This window comes from Mytilus galloprovincialis, chromosome 4 (assembly GCF_965363235.1).
Source record: "Mytilus galloprovincialis chromosome 4, xbMytGall1.hap1.1, whole genome shotgun sequence".
Classification (NCBI taxonomy): domain Eukaryota; kingdom Metazoa; phylum Mollusca; class Bivalvia; order Mytilida; family Mytilidae; genus Mytilus; species Mytilus galloprovincialis.
This window is the reverse complement of record NC_134841.1, coordinates 48,769,896-48,794,083: the sequence shown is the minus strand read 5'-3', so window position 1 is coordinate 48,794,083 and position 24,188 is coordinate 48,769,896. Positions and strand designations below refer to the sequence as shown.

Sequence of the window (24,188 nt, the reverse complement as noted above, 5' to 3'; positions counted from 1 at the left end):
TGTTCATTGATCTATTGAAATACAATATTTCTTGATGGATAATTGATGGGGAATCGTACATTTATCCAGCATTTCATTGGGGGTTTCATTTTGATTGTTGCATTATCATGATGAATCTTATTATACCTTATTAAGATGAGGCATAGTTGTAAAAAATTGTGTAGACTCAGAAAAATTAAGCCATGGACAAATACAGAAAAAGATCAACATGAAACGAAAGGTATTGTACTTTTTTTTTTTTTTTTTTTTAAATATGTTTGAGGGTATTTTTTTAAAGTCTAGATTAAGGTTATATTATTGTCAAAACTGACTTAAATTGATAAATTTAGAATCACTTACCATTATATAAGTTTTTTAAGTTCCATTTTTAGTGGTGTTTATAAAAATAAGAAGATGTGGTATGCTTGCATGTATGATTGCCTAATTCATTGAGACAACTCTCCACAAGAGACCAAATGACACAGAAATTAACAACTATATGTCACTCACAGTACAGCCTTCAACAGTGAGCAAAACGCATACCACATAGCCATCAGTTAAAGGCCCGGATATGACAAATGTCAAACAAAACAAATGAGAATGTATGTACAAGGTAATGAATGAAAACCAAATATGTTACACAGTAACAAACAACAACCACTGCATTACAGGCTCCTGACAATAAGATTTTAAAGAAATGATTTTTTGGCGGAATATATGTATATTTTGTTTATGGATTGAATTAAAATAAAAAATAAGAAAAGAATGGCATGCAGTTAAGAATGTTACCTTGTCAGATTTAGGGATCTAATAGTTAATCTGTAAAATCTTCTCAATGACATTAAAAGCCATTTATTAAGACAGATATTTTTTTTATGTTAAAACTGCTCACTTGCCTAAAAGAAAAAAAAAGGGTGGATAAATGATTACCTTCTCAATGAGACAGTTATCAATAAACCAAAAAGAAAAATGACTTACAAATATCAAGAGGAGTTGAGTTTTCATGGAAGTTTTAGCTGCAAGGATAGTCAAAATCCTGGTAATTTAAGTTTGTACTACATGTATATTGTATTTCAAGTCAAGAAGGGGTGGATAGGATTATGGAAACATTGGAATTAGGGGATGGGAAGTGGGAGTCAGGCAAGGGAAGTAGGAGACAGTTAGAACTAGGGTAGAGCCGGAGTAAAAATTGAGATATTTTGGGAATTTTTATGCCCCACCTACGATAGTAGAGGGGCATTATGTTTTCTGGTCTGTGGTTCTGTTCGTTCGTCGGTCTGTTAGTTCGTCGGTCTGTTCGTTCGTTCGTCCCGCTTCAGGTTAAAGTTTTTGGTCAAAGTAGTTTTTGATGAAGTTGAAGTCCAATCAACTTGAAACTTAGTACACATGTTTCCTATGATATGATCTTTCTAACTTTAATGCCAAATTAGAGTTTTTCTCCCAAATTCAGGGTCCACTGAACATGGAAAATGATAGTGCAAGTGGGGCATCCATGTACTTTGGACATATTCTTGTTATTAACTGATTTTCATGGTCTGGGAATAAGGATGACCACTATTTGATAACTTCAAATTACTGCCGAAAATATAACTTGAACTATCAATATATCTTTCAGTGGAAATAAAATTTTGCTATCTTGAAAAAAGTTAATTTAAGATTTTCTTTCATTAATATTAATATTTCATTAATATAAGAATTATGATAACAACTTAAAACAATATTGTTTGTTTCTTGTTGTGAATATACAGTTAATCTGGAGTAAGGTAACATCTCAATCTGGTCCATAACTACATACACGAAAGGCTGCTAACATCCTGACTGAACTCGAACAGTATGATCAAGTGTTAATTTTTCTGTAACATACAATGCATATAACTTATATATAATCTAGGTCCTGCAAGGCCTTAAAACGTTTTCCAGGTGCATACACTAGTTTGTCTGTACTCTTGAGTAAATTTTGTGTTGTAAACAATACCATATTTCCTTCAGATGAATTTTAACTTATTCTAAAAGACACTTATCTGTTGTTAAGATACTGTTACATTGACGTAATATCATAAAACTTCTTGTATTCATATTTTGTCAATTGGAACACAGTTTTGGAATTTCCTTGTTAAGATGCCAAGGTCACATATATAAACTATAAAATCATTCCAAAATTTAAAAGGAGTGACATTAAAGATTAAGCCTATTACAAATTTTTTGGCAATTTTTTTAATGTCATTCAGTTGTTGTATTTTTGAGACACCAGGTTAATGTGTTAAAGAAAAGTTGTATTCATTAAAACTGTTTCATTGAAAAAAGTAGATATTGACTAATAGAATATTGGAGCAATGGCCAATTGTAAATAAACAAATTCTATGAAAAATTAAAAAATGACACAATCTTGTCTTTATATAATCACTGCCTTTGATATGTCAGCAATAAATTTATTTAAGGAATGACTAATATTTTTTCTGTCTATGAAGAAATAACATAAAAAATTTGGTGCACACTGAATAACGCGCGTAGCGGGTTATTTAACAGTGTGCACCACATTTTTTATGTTATTTCGAATAGACAGAAAAAATATTACAGTAATTTCTTATAATTTAATTCTAAATTCCATTTTAAACCGTAGAAAACCATGAAAAAACGTTGATGACGTCACGGTCACATGACTAAATTATGTCTATGGGCTCATAACAAAATAACGTCAGCCAATCAGAAGACTTGTTACATCCAAAATTAAATTATAATTCTATGTTAATGACACTTTCTGTTTAAATTTCTATATGAATTCCTTTAGTACAAAAAGGAAATGGCTCATACTTCATAAATAACAATGGATAAACATATTTGAGAATTGTTTCCTATTAAGTGGTATATATTGGACAAGTTTTCAATGGTCAGCACTTAGTGATAAAAGCTTTGTTATTTCCCAGAAATCTGTTGGTTTATATGGTGATCAATCATTAAAGATAAATCAGTAATTTCTTATTGGAGTTGAGGACAATTTGTTACTTTGTATGTATGACATGCATAAATTGGATTATTGATGTCCTGGGAGACTGGTTCTAAACTGGTTCCCTGTATATAACAGCTGTAGGTGTAAACATGCTGGATATATTTTGATTGATTAGCTTCCGTTTGCTTTAAGAGCCTTGTGGTAAATATTTCATATATTATAAATTGTGGGAAAATGTGAGATTATAGAAAGTGAGCGAATTTATTGGGAAATGAGTAGGAATGGCGAAGAGTGATGAACATCAATAATGAGAAAAAAATTGTGCATACCTGCCAACTGTCACTATTTGTGGGGGATTTCCCCCATGGAGGCTCCCAAATGGAAATTTTGAAAGAGCAATTTTGTCCACAGTTTCAAACAAAACAATTAATCTAACAATGGCTATACGATTGTTAAAGTATGAAGAAGCCAAGAAACAACATTAAAATGTATTTGAAGGCGCCCTTGAAGGTTTTCTGGGACTATGGGAGCCAATGGGCATTTTGAAAAGTTGGTAGGTATAATTGTGTTCAGAATAAACTGGAAATTTGCCTTTTATGGCAACCTTGTTTCGATTGAAGGATTTTTGGCTCATCTCGCTCAAAATCTTTTTTCATTCATTTCTGTAGTAGTGGTTTTATTGAAATTATAACCAGGAAAGATCCTGTTTTCAAACTTAAATAGATTGTTTGCATATTTTTAGACACTTGTTTTTTTTTTGTATGCTGAACTTCTTTACAAATTGAATGCTAAATTAATTTCATATAGTTAATGATTAAATCTAGTTGGAAATTGTTTTGCAGGTAGGAATCTAAATTGTATTTACTTAACATTTTTTTTTTGCTCTTGCAGTAGCAGCATTTATATGAAAAGACATGTGTAGTTTGTGTACAATTGTGCATCCTTTTTGTTTTATAAACGAACTTCATCAAGGTGTATTATGGCAGATCATACCTCTCTTATTAAGGTTCATGTTTTTTGTTATGTTTGGTAAACCTTGTGAATCCAATGAGTCTTTCTCCATTATAATTTTATCGCCTATTACTAGAAAGAAGTAAAATCACAAAAATACTTTACTCCGAGGAAAATTCAATTGGAAAGTCCCTAATCACATGGCAAAATCAAATGACAAAACACATCAAACGAATGGACAACAACTGTCATATTCCTGACTTGGTACAGGTATTTTCAAATATAGAAAATGGTGGATTATTTTGAACCTGGTTTTATAGCGCTAAACCTCTCACTTTTATGACAGTCTCATCAAATTCTAGTTTTGTATGTAACACAAAATTATATAGGAATTGAGTTCTTCTTAAAGTGTGGGTAAGGTAACAAAACACTAGTATCTATAGTTAACATGTAGTTGACAAAAACTGCATTATTCATCAGGTTATATAAAGAAACAATTATCAGGCCTTGCGGTCATAAAACTTTCGAGCACTATTTTTGTACTCAGACTCAAGAATCAACCAATCAAAATACTGGATGTCATGTTTCGAGCATGATTTTTGTGCTCTGAGCACTGAGCAAAGTTTTATGACTTCAACCCCAGATATTATTTTCACTAACTGCATAGTCGGATCCAAAGCGGGTCCCCTTTTGTGGGAAAAATTTTGTTGGTTATATAGGGATTCACAGACAGCATGACTGTAGCGAGACCCGACCCCTCTTACAACAATCAGTGCCCCTCCTTTATAAAAAGTTCTTGATCCCCCACTGACCACTGTGGATTCATTTATGATAGTTGAATACTTACAAATTTTGGTGGTTAAGAATACTTGATGAACTTTACTTAAATACTCTATAAAATACAAAAAATAAATTTCTTTGATACAACAATGAAATAGTTATACTGAGTTAAGTACAAATGTACCATCAAATAAGAGATTTTTGTTTAACCATGAATAATGTGCACCAAACAAATGAATACCCAGTACAATATAAAATCTTTTGTTGCCTGATCAGCTTAACTTAAATGGACATCTATGAGAAAACCATGCAGATGGTGCTCCATGCAAAGTTGTTTGATTTTGATGAAACTTTGCTGACATGTTCAGGTTGACATCATATGAAAGTCATGCAAGTTTGAAGCCCTTACACTGCTGGTTACCATGGCAACGATAGGGATTTAGGGTATTTTCGAGTTTATTTATAGATGCATTTACTGAAATGCATAGATTTCATAAATTTGTCAAATAGAAATAAACACTATAATACTTCTGAGTGTTTAAATACTTTAATATCACAGATAGGATGTGTATGAAGTATAAATCACATAATTTTATTAAACATAATGATATATATAGAAAATAAGGGTGTGGCAAAACACATAAAATGATGAAAAATATGGTCTTTTCATCAAATCACACTAAAACAGACAATACAGCCCAAAAGACGCTTTAATTTACCCTAAATTTCAGAAATGCTTTGCATTTTCTTTGGCTGCCAAAATTTTTTTTTTGTATTTTTTTTTATTCCAAATTCCTTTAGTACACTTGTCCCTATTACTTTAAAGAGTAAAATCCATTCATTACTTCCTAGTAATCCCATTTTTGGTTATTGCAGCTTGCTAATTACTAAAGTTGTATTCTGGTTACTGAAAAATGATATGAAATTCAATGTCAAGTTCATCATATTGAAAACTCTTAAGTATTGACATTCAGAAGTTGTGTCTGACAGGTAAACAAAATTAAGACACGTTGCAACCTTTTACTGGAATGCTGGTTACCATTATAAGTCATTTTGATCATGAGTACCTGAGACAGTGTGGATAAAATCTGAATTTTTATTGTACAAAGGGAGATAATCCAATAAAAATGCTGATTTTTAAAACCTTAAAATTGCATGTACATATTAATTTAAACAAACATACACTTCATCAATTTAATAAAATATAAACATATCTCTATTTGGTTATCTGGAGAGAGAGTTAATTAGTGCATTTGAGCATATACTATTGGTTTGCTTTTGTTGTAGTACTTTCTAAAATTCTCCTAAAAAATTGTCTAAATTTATAAATTCTCTTTTAGCATTGATAAATTTTTAAATATCTCAATCTGTATAAATGATCATAAATGTTATTATTTTTTATAGCATTAGTATTATATTTAACAATCAATGAAGATGATACAATAACACTAAATTGGTGCTTACATGCAAGAATAAGATTATTATAAACATACATAAAAGTTAATTCGAATTGACTTAGCAGCACAAGACAATTATTGCATTAGGTATGGAATTTAGGGAAGTATTAAATTGTTTCCATACTATCTTATAAGAATTTACATACATGTAACTACATGAACTATGAAAGGTAATTTACTAATAATCCAATCAATAAATCTAGTTAGTCAATCTAAGAAACAATTTCTGACAAATGAAAATATTATTATGTTTATCAAATGGCCAAATACATTCGTAATCTTCGTGATTGTCTTCAATACTGATGACTTTTTAATACAGAAGTAACTTTAGACTTCTTATTCGCTGATAAGAAAGCCTTGCTGACACTATATAGACACTACATTCAAACTTGATTCACATGATACAGTTCAGAATTTGGATTGTGATGAATTATTAGACACATCATACATGTAGGTTTCTGACACAGAATAAATGTGGTAAACGAACTGATGATTTTGAAATTGGACTTGTACCAATATCCAAAATCTAAAGTCTAAAAGACATGATTAGATTTATCACATCAAAGAACCCCATATATGCAATTTTTAATGAATTTAAACAAAGTTTAAGTTTGGACCCCAATTTGAATCAACTTGAAAACTGAGCCCCAATCATAAATCTAAACATGCTAAATGCATATTAACATTTAGCATAGAAAAAAAACTTCAATAATATTTTAATAAACTAACAAAGGTTTTTTTGCCCCCGTGATCTTTTTTGCAATTTGAAAACGAATATTAAAAATCTAAACATAAAAGAAGTATTTAACCCAAAAAAGTACAATACACCATTTAATTTTGCATAATATCAAAGAACACCAATTATTCAATTGTTTTATGAAATCAAGTTTAACTTTGGACCCTTTTGACCCTATAGCTGATATAGACCAATTTAAAAACAAGCCAAAACATTTGAAATTGGTAAAACAATAAGCATTGGAAACAAATATATAATTAATTTTACAGCTTATTTCCTACGGCATGTAAATCTAAGACTTTGGTTAGCTTGCATGGTTTGTTTGTATATTGTACAATTGCAATTGACATAACGTCTAATCAAATTTAAAAGTGCTCCATAAAGGTTAAAATATGCCTATATTTATTGTTTTTGAAGATATCAACCTTAATTACAAAGCTTGAATCAATATTTATACAAACAGAGCAAGCAAACCTACCAAAGTTTTACTCTACACGCATTAGGAAAATAGCTGTAATAATGGTAAAAGTGTTTTTTCAAAAATGAAAAATACAAATGTAGTCTTCAGGTTTACCATAAATGCATGTTTACTATAAATGAGGATCTGTCAAGCTGACAAGAACACATATTTTTTTCTAGGTTTAATTCTTATAAAGAGAACAATTCCAATGATGAGTAATTTTGTTGTGTAAATTGTACTGATATGGCCCTTAATTGATCATAAAATAATAATTTGAGTGTTCTGTGTGTTATTTTTACTTTTTGTTTACCAGATTGAACTTTTAAAATTGAAGGGTTAATCTAATTTATTGATTATTTATCATGTTTTTACAATAATAAATGTAACTGGTCAATTTCCAATTTCTATATATGATTATATTTCACAAATAATGCCACAACACAGGTCTTATTTGCTGTCTATTTAGTAGTCTCTTGTTATGACTTGTTTGATTCATTTTTTTTTATCAATTATATCATATATTTACCTATATGATCTCCTATCATATCTTCTTTCATTTTAACATTGTTTTCGTGCTTTTCCATCTTCAACATTAACCTGTTGATAAGAAATAAAATATTGCATATTTGTACATTTTTATGATCAGTACAGTAAGTTACATCTACATGTACATTGTACATTAAGTTGGCTTAACATAATGCATTGGTTCATTGAAAAAAAAAGTTTTGTAGATATGATAATTAATTTGTGTAAATGTCATAAATGCTATGATATCAATCACATCATCAAGTAATTCATTTCTTCGGTATTGTTATTTTGAATTTGTTTTATCTGAGTAATCTGTAATGTTATAATCTCATGTTGCCCCTTCTGGGCCCTTTAATTTGGAATACATTTGTAAGCATATTCTATTCAGATTCTATTTTATTAACGATAGAAGTAAAGACATGTACAAGTTCTCTTTCCATGTTTATAACTGTGATACATGACCTGCACTAAGGAAATGTAAAGAAAAAGTCTCACAGTAACCAATTTTTAGAGAGAAAAAAAAAACCAGCTCATAGTCTGTAAAACATTTTTTTGAGTTTGAGAACCATATATTGTATCAATCTAGCTGCATTGTACAATGTACATGTAGTACTGGTAAAGGAATGAATAAAGACAGGAAATTCACAACTCTTTGGGAGCTATATTGTGACTTTAACAGTGCTTAATCAAAACCTGTCACAAAAATCTTTAGGGTAGGGATAAAAATAAAGGTAGGTAAGCGTAGTGCGGTTAAAACACATACTTTTTAGTTGGCATAAATGTACAGTAGTTTTCGTATGTTTATGTAATTTATACATGTTTCTCGTTTCTCCTTTTTTTTTTATATAGATTTGAAGCAACCATTATTTTTAAATTAGTAGAAAAAAACCAGAGTCAATGGACTCTATTGACAATTTGGCAAACAAACTCAGGGCGAACAGACCTGATACCGGAGGGCTTTGTAATAGAATATATATTTTATCATGATTATTATAGATCTCTTGAGAGACTGAGAGAGAAAAAAGTTTTTCTATTAAAATTTAGAAGGCAAACACATAAATCTTTTAGTTTCAGAAGAATTTTAAATCATTATAAATGTATGTCAATGAAAATTAAATCAGTGTTTGCTTCAAGAAAATTATGTAAATACCCCCCTTTTTTCCCCAAAAAAGAAATGGTCTAAGCTCTTCTTCCTATATTTATGATTTAATGTGATGTTTCTATAGTAGGTCTTTTTATGGTGTCAAATTGCTTTTTCTAACCACAAAAAAAAATTCACAAACTTACCAGAACCAACTGAAACTGAAAGTTGCTTTGGAATTTCCGTTGCGAAATTTGGAAGGGTCATGAAAGGATGACAGCAACTCATTTTGTCTTCTTGTCTACTGCAATCCAACTCCTGTCCATGTTTGCAGCATATGCATATTTTTAAAATGTGAGTCTGAAACCTAGACATGATAGTGATAGTCTAGCCTCATGAGTCATGTCTAGACTATCTGATCAGGATCAGACTTATCCCAGTGGCAGTGGGAATGTCTTTGCCACATAGTTTGCTATGTCTTTGTTACACTCTTTCAATAAAAATAAGTTTTTAGCTACACCATATTCATCAAAAATACCATTATTTCCTATCCTTCTGCACATTTGTTGATTTCCCTCCTTCTGTTATTGACACTAAATCGACCTTTTATTGTGAAGAGTTTTACAAAGGGAGATAATTTTAGCTATATTTTTCAGTTTTTCATCTTTTATTCAAATAAGCTTATATCAATTTGCAACCAAAATCCTGTTAAGGAATATTAGTTTGTAGTGAACCATAACGTTTAACAAAATATTTTTTCAATTTGAGTGACTTTTGAGGTTTTATGGACATTTTCAGTACAGGCTGAATTCAAATTTAAAAAAAACACAATTATGTCAATAAAAATAAAAACAAAAATAAAGGTCGAAATAAGATCCAAATTACAGTTTATTTTAGTAGAAAGTCTGAATTTTAAGGCCAAACAAATTTTTTTGTCATATAATACTTTGAACTATTCAATAAAAAAAAACCAAAAATGTCAATTTTCAACAACATTTTCCAGCAAATTTGGTACTAAACTAGAATTGCTCTGTATTCACATAATTTGAGATAAATTGTCATTTTTTAACCATAGAATTATTAGATGTACTTAATACTTTACTAGGAACCTAAAATCAGCTGAAAATTCCACAACCCCTTTCATAATTTTTTTTTGATTTTGCATGGTTTTCTCGTAGACATCCATTTAAGTAATCCTGCGTGTTGTAAAATTTGCTGATACATTGTAACTATTTTATAATTCCAATTAAGGATGGCTTCCGTGTTTGACTATATGCAGTAAAAAACAGTACATCAGATAGGCTGTTAAACATTAATAAATCAATTTGCTATGTTTAAGGTATAATTTACCATCCTCTCAATGTTAGGTTTAAAAAGACAAAACTATATTTGATTAAGTTTTTATTTACAATTTTGCTTTTAACTGTAAAAAGGGATTTGTTCTGTTAAAACATGAATTTATTTCATCTGACGATCATATTTTAATGAATGTTAATTTAATATATAAAGTCTCTATATACCTTGTAATATTTTAAGAATTTAACAATGGTTTCCTGCAATGACCAAAGTTAGCAGACATGGCATATTTATACGTACACCAAGGTTTGAGTATCTGAAAGAATCACTGTAATAATAGTCTATTTTCATATTACCAACTTTTGACTCTTGGTTCTATATTTTCTGGACAGGTTACCTACTCTGTCAATTACAAGCAAGCAAAAGAAGTAAAATCAAAGTTTAAGAATGGTGCAATTTGGCGGGAAAGTTTAATGCTTTCTGATGATTTAGTCATGTATAGAAAGCATTAAACAGCTGTAAACTTTCCCTCAAAATCGTACCGATTATAATCTTGAATTTACTTATTTATGTTGCTCTTGCTTGACCAAGTACCAGGATGTCCAACCACAGAAAAGGTAACCTTTTGAAAAAATATAAATTCCGGAGTCAAAAGTCAGTTCTATGAAAGTAGTCTATCAGTTTAAGAAACTATATAAAAAGGAAATAAATTCAATGGAATGATCATGAAAGATAACATATTTTTAAAAATAGTCAATTTCAAAAGGCTTTGTATGTTTTTTTTAAAAGCTCCTTTCCTTTTACAAAATTCATTTTTTTCTGTGACACTTATTGTCAAGTATTGTTAGCCATGTTACACATGCAACAATTAAAAAAGAGGCTATAATATGTATTTGAACCATAAATTGAGGTTTTCACCAATTTTCTTAAGGCTTGTACTCAAAATTTATGAAAACACTGAATCAAGAATGCATCATTGAAGACCTATTGGTGACCTCCTGCTTTTGTCTTTTCTGTGGTCAGGTTGTTGTCTCTTTGACACATTCCTCGTTTCCATTCTCAATTTTACCAAAAAAGCTTTTTTTGGCCACTAAAATTTATACTCACAAAAATAGTCAAACTTTCAGTATTTAATCTTAAGAACTTTTTACAAGAAAAATTAGGCAGAAATTGTCACAAAATTGTTTTTAATTTACTAAATAACTTAACAACAAAAAATTAAAAATATAAATTCGATCCTGTTTCCTCATTGATAAAGATAACGTTGGACATAATAATACTAAATTAAAGGAAGTGATTATATATTATATAAATGAGAAGTAAATAAAACAATTATAAGTATAACAACAAGGAAATTATCTAAATTGTCCAAAAATAGAAATACAGCATATTACAATACATCTAACATAATTGATAATCTGTAGAAATGAAAATCGTTGCAAAATTAATGATATAGATGGATATATATAAGGTCAGGCAGATGACATTTCTACCATTGCATGATAGCCACACATTATATATGCAATCATGTCATCACACCCAGCAGACTTTTTATATAACAAGTCAAGCTACAATCTGACAGATTCTGATATTGATCTTGCATTGATATTTGTAATGTGGCAATGGAACTATATAGATCCAATTTCTCAGAATTTGTTAAATCAGATAACACATTTAAGTTGCAAAAAGTAAAATTATCTTGTTTAAATGGTAGGTTATTTTATGAAAAATTGTATTAAGTGCCAAGTATCAAACAGTGCCAAACCAATCGCTCCATGTCAAAATGAACATCTTGGGGTAATTATACAGTATATCATAAGCTATTTGAAATGGAAACTTTAATTTCTTTGTTGGTCACACTTAATGCTGGCCAGAAATTAATTGTTTTGTAAGATTGTAAATTTATTGATACATTACAGTAACAAAAATTTACAGACTTATGGAGGAGTGATATTGCTAAGACTAGAGGGTAGGTGTTTTGACTGGCGGGTAGGTGGTTAACTACAGTGCTTATTAAAGTTTACATTGTGATATGATTGTAAATTCATGTTGATAGAATTTAGAATAGTTAAAAACACATGCCTCTAAACGGATGTAAAAAAAAAGGGGGGGTGTCAGAATCAGATTCAATATTTTATTATAAAGTCTCTCTACATATAACAAAAAAATTCATATGTCATATCTAAAGTATAGCATATACTAAAACTGTTAAATATCCTAATTATAAATACTAAAACGTCAGGGTGTAAATATAGGCCATGCAAGATGTGACTTTCATCACAAATAGATCCATTTTTTTGTAATGTGAAATAAAGAAGAAATTTGAATTAATTTGAGTTTGAATTATGTTGAAGAACTTATTTTTAATGACTTTGTTTATTTGTTTTCTCAAATGCCTATTTTTCTTCAAAATATATTATGTTTATAAAGAAGTTATATTGTGTAAAACAACATACTCTGTATACACACTTAAAATTTGTAATTCAGAACTGAATATAGAAAGTAGGGACCTTGGTGGCTAGGTGGTCTAATATATAAGTAGTTACTACTGTAATCATTAACCAGTCAACACTGAGGTTGTGAGTTCGAACCCTGCTTGTGTGGGTGCACTCGACTACAATCTTAATTGACTAGGATTGTCAGTTTTCCTATCCAAGATCGGTGGTTTTCTTTGGCACTCCTGCTTCCTCCACCAATAAAAACTGGCCGCCACGAAATAGTCTAAATGCGGTGTTAAAAAGTGGCGTTAAAACACCAAAAATAAAAAAATAAAATAAAATGATATGCAAAAAATTTGACTGGTTGGAAAATGGCAAATTGTTCCTGGTTTATATACTAAATTTTTGAAGGCCAGGCACCTGATAAACAAAATCTGCAAAGAAATTATCCCATGATATTTCAGACTGATATGTAATTTCCTGATATATTTATTATATATGGTATAATAAGCAGATTTTAAGATTATGAGTTAAATTAAAGAACAACAGTTAATTATTAGAATGATTGTAAATGTAATATGGCTAGTCATACCATGCTTGATTAGTTTTAGTAGGTCAGTTTATGGAATGAATGTTTTTTTTTAAATTAATGTAATTTATAATTGACTGATCATTAGAATTAGAATTACCAATAGAAACTGTAGTAAGAACATGTTTTTTTCAATGATAAAAGAGGGGAAATGTATCAGTATCTGTGTCTTAGGTATATGATCTGGAAACTATGAAAATTTCTGCATATTTTGAAAAATATGTCAAAACCTTTTGACTCTCAATTTCTGCTGGTTGAATATACATTCGCTTCAAAATGTTTGCTCCTTTAGTTTTTGCTCAAGTATTTATTTAAGTTAAAGAAGCAGTATATATATTATGTCTGTGGTAAAGTAGTGAGATCTTCTATTACCCGTTTTTTTTTTTGCATGAAAATTAGAAATATAATTAGCTTTAAGTAAGTTTATCATATTAAAAAGATAAGGGGAGGAAAAGTAATTTATTTGTTGATTTTGGGGTAAAATAATCTGTTAAAATGTATTTGCTCACTTTACATATTCTATTCTACTCCATTTTGGTAGTTACTAGAGGTATTAGATAGACACTTGTTTATTAATGTTGAAGATCAAAGGTTGAGACTTTTGTCTTTATTTATTTTATTGTTGTGGTTGGTTGCAGTTTATATATATTATTCATAATTCATACTTCATATTATACAATTAAAAAAAAAAAAAAAAAATGTGTGTGTCCATTCCGACCTGAAATGACCAGTTGATTACAAATGGACAGGTAACTCAAGTGGTAACATGTTTAAAAATATTGATATTTTAATTACTGGTCATTGTTGTCTAAATACTATAATCTATTATTCATTTCCTATTTGATAAAGAATGTCATTATATCCTAGTTAAAATTGTAAGTTTTTCAATTGATTTGTGGAAACCTATTATAAGTACTAGATTTTCAACTATTCAGGGCTTTTGTTTTGGTTAGTAATAAAAAAAACAAAGCATTTGACCAGGTTTTCAAATGGACATTTTTAAAAAGTCATAAAATTACAGTTTAAATTCCATTCATTCTGCTGTATTGGATTTAAACTTATTTATGTAAGTAATATATATGCTTTCAAATTTATTGAACTTGATTTTTTTAAGTCATGGTTGGACATCTGTGTTCAACTTAGCAAAAATATTAGAAAACATTAAACATCAGCATATACTGTTGAGGAATTTTCGTTGGAAAATATCATAATAATTGAACCCCAAAAGGTAAACAACTGATAATGATTTAAAAGTAATTGAAAATAATTGGAATATTTTTATTTTAATGTTTTATTTGACTTATTTTAGCAAGTTTCACTGCAATTTTTTAAGTTTTCAAACATTATGAATTTACTTCAATATTTGTTTGAAAACCTATTGAATGGAGTATAATTATTTATACTTTGCAAATACCAAAGATGGCAGGCAACGAATATGCATGAGAAATTTGAGTGAAGATGCAATACAAAATTTGACAAGCCGTATATGGTCTTTTACATTACTAACCAGTGGCGGATCCAGGGGGGGGGGGGGGGGTTCCGGGGGTTGGAACCCCCCTTTTTTTTGGCCGATCAATGCATTTGAATGGGAGCATATAGTTGGAACCCGCCCTTTACTCTGGGTTGGGAACCCCCCCTTTTTAAAATGGCTGGATCCGCCACTGCTAACACACATAAAATGAAGGTTTTTAGGATAATCAATGAAGAATCTCTATAATTGAACTTTTCAGTACAAGTTTTACATTTTATTTTTTATATGTTGTACATCTTATACTAAACTTCATTAGAAAAGTCATGCATCATTGTATGGAATTCAACTGTCTATCAAATTTGAAATCATGGTGTTGAAGGATTTGTTCAGCAAGTCTTGGAAAACATTTTAATATCAATTTGTATACCGGTATGCATTCAAAATCAGAAATCACATTTTCATTTTGAAATAAAAAATTTGCGTAACATTGAATAAGACTTCAGTGAATATTTACTTAATGCACAAGTTGATTTTTGTCCTTAAAAAGGGAAAAATCAAAAAGATATACAATTTAGATAAATATAGAATAACTTTCCATTGCCTCAAAATATAAGTATTTTTGAATGAGTTTGATTAAGGCTTACAAACATGAAGAATATGAGGCTATGTATATCTGTCAGAGAGTGGTGTTAGTTCAAGCCTCAGCTTTGAAACTTTTGAATTCTGGAATGATTTTGTATTTAGAAGAAAAAAAATCATTTTTTTAAGTGATAAATAGATAGATTTACTTCAACCATGTCAACTTACTTATATTAGGTTTAAGCCCCACTCCCGATTACAAAACAATTGATACGGAAATAACAAGCCCAAACAAAATCTTACTTAAATTTTGTCAAGTAGATGTAATATACCACTTGAAAACATTTTATAAAGAAGTACATGTACTCTTAATGTATTAAATACCACTTTTGACAACTTAACTTTTCTTGTAGAAAATTCTTTTTGGAATTGTTATTTAACACTGACAAGTAAGTGAATGAAAATGAACTCTGTTAATGATAAAAGAATGGTAATTGAATGTAGTTCAGATATTTTCCCAGTCATATGTCATTTCTGATGATTTTTAGAAATCTTTATAGAAATTAGTTGGAAATAAAACAAACTTTTTCCTAAGAATTGAAAAATGGTTAAATGTATTATTGCTGTAACCTCAAAGAGTCTGAAAGAATTATTCAAAATAACAAATACAAAACCTTATTTCATGACCTTATATGCAGATCTAGTATATATATTTATTTAGGGGCCAGCTGAAGGACGCCTCCGGGTGTGGGAATTTCTTGCTGCATTGAAGGCCTATTGGTGACCTTCTGCTGTTGTCTGTTATATGGTCTGGTTGTTGTCACTTTGACACATTCCCCATTTCCATTCTCAATTTTAGAGCTTAAGAAAGGATGTACAGAAAACAATGACCTCATGATTTTTATTATTTTTTACAGGTAGATCTTGGTGGACAGTGATGAGCAAGAAAGATACACACAAGGTAGGGCTTATATTAATTACTGTGGATTCATTTATTTTAAATAGGGGGTACCAATTTTCGTTGATTCAGGAAAATGTTCATGTTCATGGATATCTAATTTTGTGGTTTTGCAGAAGTCTGTATACAAGCCGTAACAAAATTTGTCAGTCGTTGAACATTTGATTTGTGGTTCACATGAATTGGTATCCAATGAATAATAATGAATCTACAGTAAACACTAGTTTAGATAGACAGTTACTCACATACATTGTGCGCTCAAGTGTGTTTAAAATCAGACTTTCTTAGCATTTTTATAGGGAAGTACAATTCAGGGTTCAGCTTCATATCACATTAACATATTCTCTTCCTGATATGCATGTAATATTTGCCACTGAACCTTAAATGTCAATTCGCCATCATAATAGCAGGGATGCCTGAATAAAACTGATTGGGAAAATCTCATTCAGTCTTTAACGAAATCTGCTGATTTGATCAGTATCAATTTAGACTGATTCAAATGAGGACCAGAGAAAAAATATTGATCTTTTGCAATCATTTTTAAATGTGATTAATAGCTGGTTTTTTTTACCAAACTTGATAGAATCCCAGATGACCTTCTTTACGATTTTTCTTATTGAATTCATTTTTTTTTGTGAATTTTCCACTGGACATTAGGCAGACAACACTCAATCAATTCAATGTTCTACTTTTTATAAGAGGAAGCAGACTGCTATCATGGCTATAGAATATTGTTATAATTGGCACATTGCAGATAAATAAACTATCTGCTTTCCAATTGATTAACAATCGATTGTTTATTATAAGAACTATACTCATTCTGTTAGTCATATCATATTACTTTTTTAAAAATAGTGTCCATTGTTGATGATGCTGTAAGATATAGCGCTTTTTGTTTGTGTGTCATGAAATGGAAGGGAGAAGTATCCATTATTTGAAAAACGTGATGGAAAAATATCTGCAATTTAAAAGGATGAATATTATTCCTTGTTGAGTTGTCAATATTAACATGTAGACGGGGAAAAACTGAGTGTCTAATGGTGAACAGAAGTCTCAAAGGAGATAATAATTATTGACATTTAAAGAGAAGTCTGCACAGATGAAATTATTGTTTTAAAAGTCACAAAAACTGATAAAGACGTATTGACAATTTCTGAAGTTTTATAATTTAATGCTGTCTGAAAGCTGAGGACATTTTTTTCCTCTTTTATATGGAATTTCCTATAAAAGTATGTCACTTGTAAAATTGGTAGATAGCTCGAATTGCACATGATTTGTTATATCAGACATAAAGAATAAAAAGGAAGGGAAAGATACAAAAGGGACATTGAAACTCATAAATTGAGAATGTCATGGCAAAAAAACAAATAAATGTCATGTTATATAAATGTTACTGCAGAGGCAGTCGTTTATGTTGCTCAGAGGACCAACCTTCATTGCTTTGATAATAACCATTTGCATCATATTTCAATTTATTTTCATCATTGATATAAACTGATGATATTATAACAATACATTTGTGGTGACTTTTCAAATTGAGAAGTGTTAATTTGAAATCTAGAAAATTGGAATATATTAAAACGGTAGATCTCATTAAAAATTAAAATGATTTTAATTAGTTTTCTAGGATAATTAATTTTTTTAGTTTATCAATTTACACTCTCTTTTTGATTATAGAGCGTGAATGGTTTAAATTCAAATTTTGGTTGAAATCATATTATTTCAGATTGTCAATGAAAACTATTGAAAATGCAGATTTGTTTTAAAACTGTTAGTATGAAGATCAAGAGAGGCACATTGTCTACAACAAAAGCAGCTTATATTATATTTTTGATTGGTAGTGCATTGCTTAATGTCCTGTGTCATATATATTTCATGCATGTTCAAGACAAGCAGCTATTAGCTTCAGACTTCTGATTAATTTTTATTTGTGAGTTAGCAAGGACAGATAAGCATTATTGGTCAAGTTCAAAGTAGTGTTGCCAATAACATGCAGTAGTTCTGAATATCACGGACAGGTTGCTGACTGAATGCAATCAATGCTTCAATCAAACAGCATGAATATTTTTGAGAACAGGTTAAAAATATAGTTTAGGTCTTTCTTTCCTTCAAAAGTTGAATTGAAAGAGACTATTGTATAAAAAATGAGACCTTCAGAAAAAGATTGTATTTATCTTATTTTAGCAATCCCATAGCTTAGGCATACACTGATCTCTTTCATTTAAAAGTCAGCTAAATTGAGCTAACTATATAATTCTGTTTATTCAGTCTTTGTCATGTGTTTTTGTAGACAGATTGACTTTTCAAAAACTGACATTATTTGGCCCAAGGTTTTTATTTGACAAAACTAAATGCTTTTGGAGTGTTATATGTACATAATAATTGTGCAGTCCAGTTTTATCAGATTTTCCATAACATTAGGAAGTATTGTATTGGAATTTAAATTGAAGTTTTTTTTTTAAATTGAAGTTAATTTTAGAAACTTTTGTCATGTTTTGATTGATCGTAGTTGAAAACATTGATTTGTTCTGAATAGGATTGGTTTAAGTTTAAGTTAAATTTGATCATTGAGTTCTGACATAATTTTACTACAAAAAAACACTATAAAAGTATTAGGTCAAGAGAATTAAATCATGAGGACCAACTTATGTTACATATTAAAATGCACAAGACTAGCAAACCTAAAATTAAGTAGAATAGGTAAGATAAGATCCATAGGGATCTACATAAAATAAAAAGTTCACATAAATAAAGATAATGAAAACTTAAAACCCTACAAGTCAATTTGGAACTTTAAACCAAGAAAAAGAGAGAAACTTAAAACCTTCGATAATATTAAATTTAAGGGACTACTAGAATAGAAAAAAGAATAGAAGATTTACACTTACCATATTACTGGCCCTTGTTTGGTGCTTTCTTAAGTCTTAAGCCTCTGAGCATCAGGTATTCTTTAGTTTCAGAGAGTTATAATTTACTATCATTTTACTGAATACTTTTCTTCCTTGAGGTTTGCAATTTTAGCACACCTCCTCTTGTAGTCTCAAGCTGAAAGTAATTCCTAATGGCACCTTTAATCCCTTTTTGGTATTATTGTAATGGTTGAATGTTGTTTTGTTATTTATTTTTTATTTTTTTCTTTGTATGGAAGGGGTGATAAGGATATTATTAACTATTTTCGTTACAGTTGATAATTCAATTTTCATTTAATTGATCTTTGTTTATGTTTCAGGAAACTTCACCAACTCGCAGGAACTCCAGATATGAAAAGTTTCACAAGTTGTTCAAGTCTGTCCCACCAGAGGAATCCCCCATTGACTGTAAGTAGAGTGGTGTGTTAGTTATGAATATTGATGTTTGAGTCGTACATAGCTATAATATTAGCATTTGTATATGCATTCAGTACCAGTACATGTAGGAAAATTTCTAAATGTGATAAACAGACTTTTGCCACTGAAATATTATAACCCAAGATTTTTAAAATTTTTTACCCATTTTAGAAACTTAAAGAAAGAAAGATAGTCAAGCTCTTGTCTCATGTATTCTGATAACTAACAATTACACTTTATGAAATCCTTTTTTTTATCCTTTTAATTTTAGGCAAAAACTCTGCATTTCCCATTCAAGTCTTCTAAAATTGAAAAGCAGTTTGTGCAAATTCCAACACTGGTAGTTGGATTTCTGTTTATCTGATCAAGTTTTTGTAATTCCCTGAAACCATTACTTCAATTTGAAACACACTGGGTCTTAATATTTTTGAATGCATGGACATAACAATTGTTCATACAAGTATAACAGTATAAGAAATTAGCAAAGGTTAAATTGCATTTAATGCTGATCCTTTGTAATAAACATCCTGTCATGCAAGCAGTTGTAAGTTTCTGACATGAACTGTAACATCTTTTGAAAATTACTGCAATTAAAATGTTTTAATCTGTCATTAAGCCCTATCAGTGAATCAAGTCTATTTCTAGATGGTATTTATAGGTTTAATTGATTCATGGCCTTGTAATGTTTTAATTCATTGTTAAAATATATGTCATTGATTTTTCAACTTAGAAAATATTGATCGATTTTGGTGGCATTATTTCTTGTGATAGCACCGTCTATAATTAAAGAGCGTAAAAGATTTTTCCTGAATTGTTTGAAATGAAATGGCCATTAAAATCGTCTCACACTTTTTATTTTATAGATAAATGGGTTTTAAAAATGATTTAAATGGCGAAATGAATTAGGTTCTGAAATTTGACACAATCAAAAACCCAAGTTCAAAAGATATAAAGGGGCTTCAAATGTCAATATTGTAAGAAAGCATAGTATTATTTCTAGAGGAATTATTTTTGTTGGAAAATATAATTACTAGTTCAAATCGTTGTTGATCAATCAAAGACATAAAAATGTTCGATATTTATTAAAATTTTCTATGAATGATTTGTAATTATAGTGAAATTATATACAAACCAAACAGTCAGAGGGGATATATTGACAAAGTCTTTTTAAATATCCAAATATATGGCAAAGTTCTTGTAATTTTTAACAAAAATAGATCAGACTTTGGAATTATCAATTGCTTGCATATGGTACCTTACACAATTTCAATGATATTATGTAATTTTATTGAAATAATGTTCAGAGGACATTTTTCTGTTCTGTTTGGCAATACTTTTAGGAATTTTGGTCTTCAATGCTCTTCAACTTCGTACTTTATTTGGCCTTTTTTAACTTTTTTGGATTCGAGCGTCACTGATGAGTCTTTTGTAGACTAAACGCACGTCTGGTGTATATATAAAATTCAGTTCTGGTATCTATGATGAGTTTATTTACAATAAAATTGAGAATGGGGAATGTGTCAAAGAGACAACAACCCAACCAAAGGAGCAGAAAACAGCTGAAGGCCACCAATGGCTCTTCAACACAGGGAGATAATCCTTCACCGGGAAGCAGGTGTCAGCTGGCCTATTATCCAAAATGTGTACAGTTAAGCTGTACTATGAAAACAAATGTTTTATACTAGAATTATATGTAACAAAGCTTATAATCCAACAGTCTGCTGAAAGACAATACACATAAAACACATATAGATTCAAGTTACATATAAAGTAAACAGAAACATTTCAATGGTTTTTAACCATAACATCAAATCCTTATCTACAATGGTTTAGGATTATATTAAATTGATCATTGTTAACAATTATTAACATTTATATTTTGACAGATTTTTCCTGTGCCTTTATTGGGGACATTCTACTCCAGGGACATCTATATATCTCCCAGAATTTCTTCTGCTTTCACTCCAAGATCAGGGGGAGGGGACGATTGGTAAGTTACAACACAATCATATTGTTCATACATGTGTAAGTCATCATCTGTTTTGATATAACAGTAAACACCCAGGAAACCAAAGCATTGCTTAAAATGAAGTTGTAACTATGTTTATTCCATTCTATAACGACTAATTTAGATGAAGACCACATCATAGCAAACCATTTTTGTCAAGTTCTTTGCTGAGTTTCCCCTTAAATGACACTGTATATTAATAATACATGTTTTACTTGTCTCAGAGCTGTCTGAAAAGCAGAAACTAGCATTAAAGGAGAAGGTTCACGAAGGGTTAAAATTGGCCCTGATTTTTTTATGTTTTTTAAATTGGGGCAAAAAATTACAAATGTCACATAGAAATACTTGTGATAATACTACTAAGACGAAAAAAATATTTTTTCTGGCACTTTCCTTTACTATTTATGGAGCAATGACCCCTTAAATGAGCATAATTTGTATAAAAGGTCAATTTTGATACTTTTTGTCCATAATTTTAATTGTTTTTGGCATAATTAACCTTGGCCTCCATCTACGATCCAAAAAGTTTTTATATTGATGAAATCTATATCAAAATTGAAATCTTTTGGTTACAACACATTCTGGATCGTAGGTGTCGGCCAAGGTGTTTCAAAAGCTTTTAGGTCTGAAAAATGCACAAAATCATCATATTTTGACAAAATGTCCAAAATGGGCTTACTTTGGCGAAAATCTCGTAGTCTTATGAAAAGAACTGATATATTTAGCATTTATACTTTTGAAATAGACCCATTTACGAACCAAATTGAGACCTTTTTGGTGTTTTATGATAAAGTTGATATTTTAGGCCATTTTGTGCCATTAGTGAACCTTGTCCTTTTGCATAGGAGCAGTAAGTCAAAAACATGGGGAAACAAAACTATGGAGAGATTTAATACTATATTTGTAGTCTTGTTTATGCAAGTTTCATGAAATATGATTTAAATTCAGTTAATTCTTGAGATCATTATATGAACTTGACATTGTTTATCACTAGGATTGAGAATATAGATTATGTTATAATGAGATTTTCTAACTTTACATGTTTGATTACATAAAAAGGTATTATAATTAAGCACATATTATTACATACCAGAAGATTTAAATGTTGTCCTTATTTATATTTAATTTGACATTAATCCCTATACTATAAACTTTTCAGAATTCAGTTTTCTACATAAAGTTTTTGATTTATTTATTGCAAAACTTGGCCTGGAATGCTGTCATAAGTTCAGTCTGCACCAAAAACTTTTTCAACTACTAGTCTGAAGACCAATATTCTGACATTTTTCTTATTGGTCCAAACAAAGTTTTGCAAAAACTTACTAGTCCAAATAAAATTTTACTAGTCTGGGGCAATGGACTAGTGGCTAACCGTGCAGACTGTAAGTTTAAATCACATTTTAAAAATTAAATTGGGAATAATGAACTTTGAAGACTTTTGTAATTTTGAGGCCTTTTTTTAGCAGAATATGTGGTATTGGCTTTGCTCATTGTTGAAGACCTACAGTTGTATATTTCTGTGTTAGTTGGTCTCTTGTAGATAGCTGTCTCATTGGTAATCAAACCACATTATATTTATACAATGTATTTGAAGAAGTCCTTAAAATGTGCCTTATCCATTTGGATGTGAAAATGACAAAAAATGACATTTGAGAAATTAAGGGAATAGAAAATTCATCAAAAACAAGGACGACTCACATCTTGAAAATTATTTCATGTAGAAGTGACTATATGCTTTGATCAATACCTTTTCAACTTGAAGCCTTGGAATCTTTAAATGTCATTTTATACAAAAATGTACAAGGGAAAATAATGTCTCGGTTATATTGTAGCAGTGACTGAAATTTCAAAGCATTCGTTTCTGTTTAAGTCTGCTATTTTGAATAAGTTGAATAAGTACAGTGTATTTCATAATACATTTGTAGTTGCAAAATATTTTCATAGATGTTAAATGTCACTTTAAGAAATTCGTATCATGTAGTGCAGTTAGTTTTTAACCTAAAGTTTTATTGATAGTTCACTGATTGTATATATGATCAGTCATCTAGATCCATTCAATATCATATACATTGCATAAAATGAAAATGAATAGTAAAAAAAATATATTATATAACTGTTGGGTGTAAAAGGTTGTCATAAATAACAAGTACTCTTGATTTTAAATGTTTGCTTGCATTTATTAATGTGAGTACATAAGGCTTATAAAACAGAAATTCTTGACTTCTTACATAATGAAAAAGATACTATTCAGAATGAATAGGATATTTGAAATTTAAAAAAAAAACTTTTGGCAACAATTGAGGTGATTTTTTAAATATTAAATTTTCTCAACACATTTTAATCCAATAGTTGTCTATCAGTTTTAGTTTGAATAAGGTTACCCCGTATATAAAATCTAAAAAGTTTGTTTCTTTTGGATTCCTTATAAGTATCAATCTAACATTTGAAAGAAACATAAAAAGAAGTAAATTGAAAATAAATAATTTCTGGACTGATAAATAGTAAGTTCATGTTATCAAGGTCACATGAAGACATAGAAATATAAATGAATCAATAATTCAACAAAAAACATTGATGTTTTTATTTGCTGTTCTGTAAAAGTTG

The 24,188-nt window shown here is 29.7% G+C and overlaps 1 protein-coding gene across 12 annotated transcripts in view; it reads left to right on the top strand.

The window, feature by feature from the left end:
* LOC143072323 (uncharacterized) overlaps nt 1-24,188 on the top strand; it is a 78,060-nt gene that overhangs the window by 33,258 nt on the left and 20,614 nt on the right. For 6 of the 12 annotated variants that reach the window (XM_076247209.1, XM_076247208.1, XM_076247210.1 and 3 more), the window contains 3 exons: nt 16,210-16,253; nt 19,480-19,567; nt 21,463-21,566. In XM_076247209.1, the coding sequence (XP_076103324.1) occupies nt 16,230-16,253; nt 19,480-19,567; nt 21,463-21,566 (216 nt within the window). In that variant the 5' untranslated portion in view covers nt 16,210-16,229. Of the gene's footprint in view, nt 1-113; nt 221-926; nt 1,028-14,092; nt 14,118-14,181; nt 14,309-14,445; nt 14,471-16,209; nt 16,254-19,479; nt 19,568-21,462; nt 21,567-24,188 lie in introns of those variants that run through there. The other 6 variants (XM_076247205.1, XM_076247207.1, XM_076247206.1 and 3 more) reach the window with 6 other exon arrangements.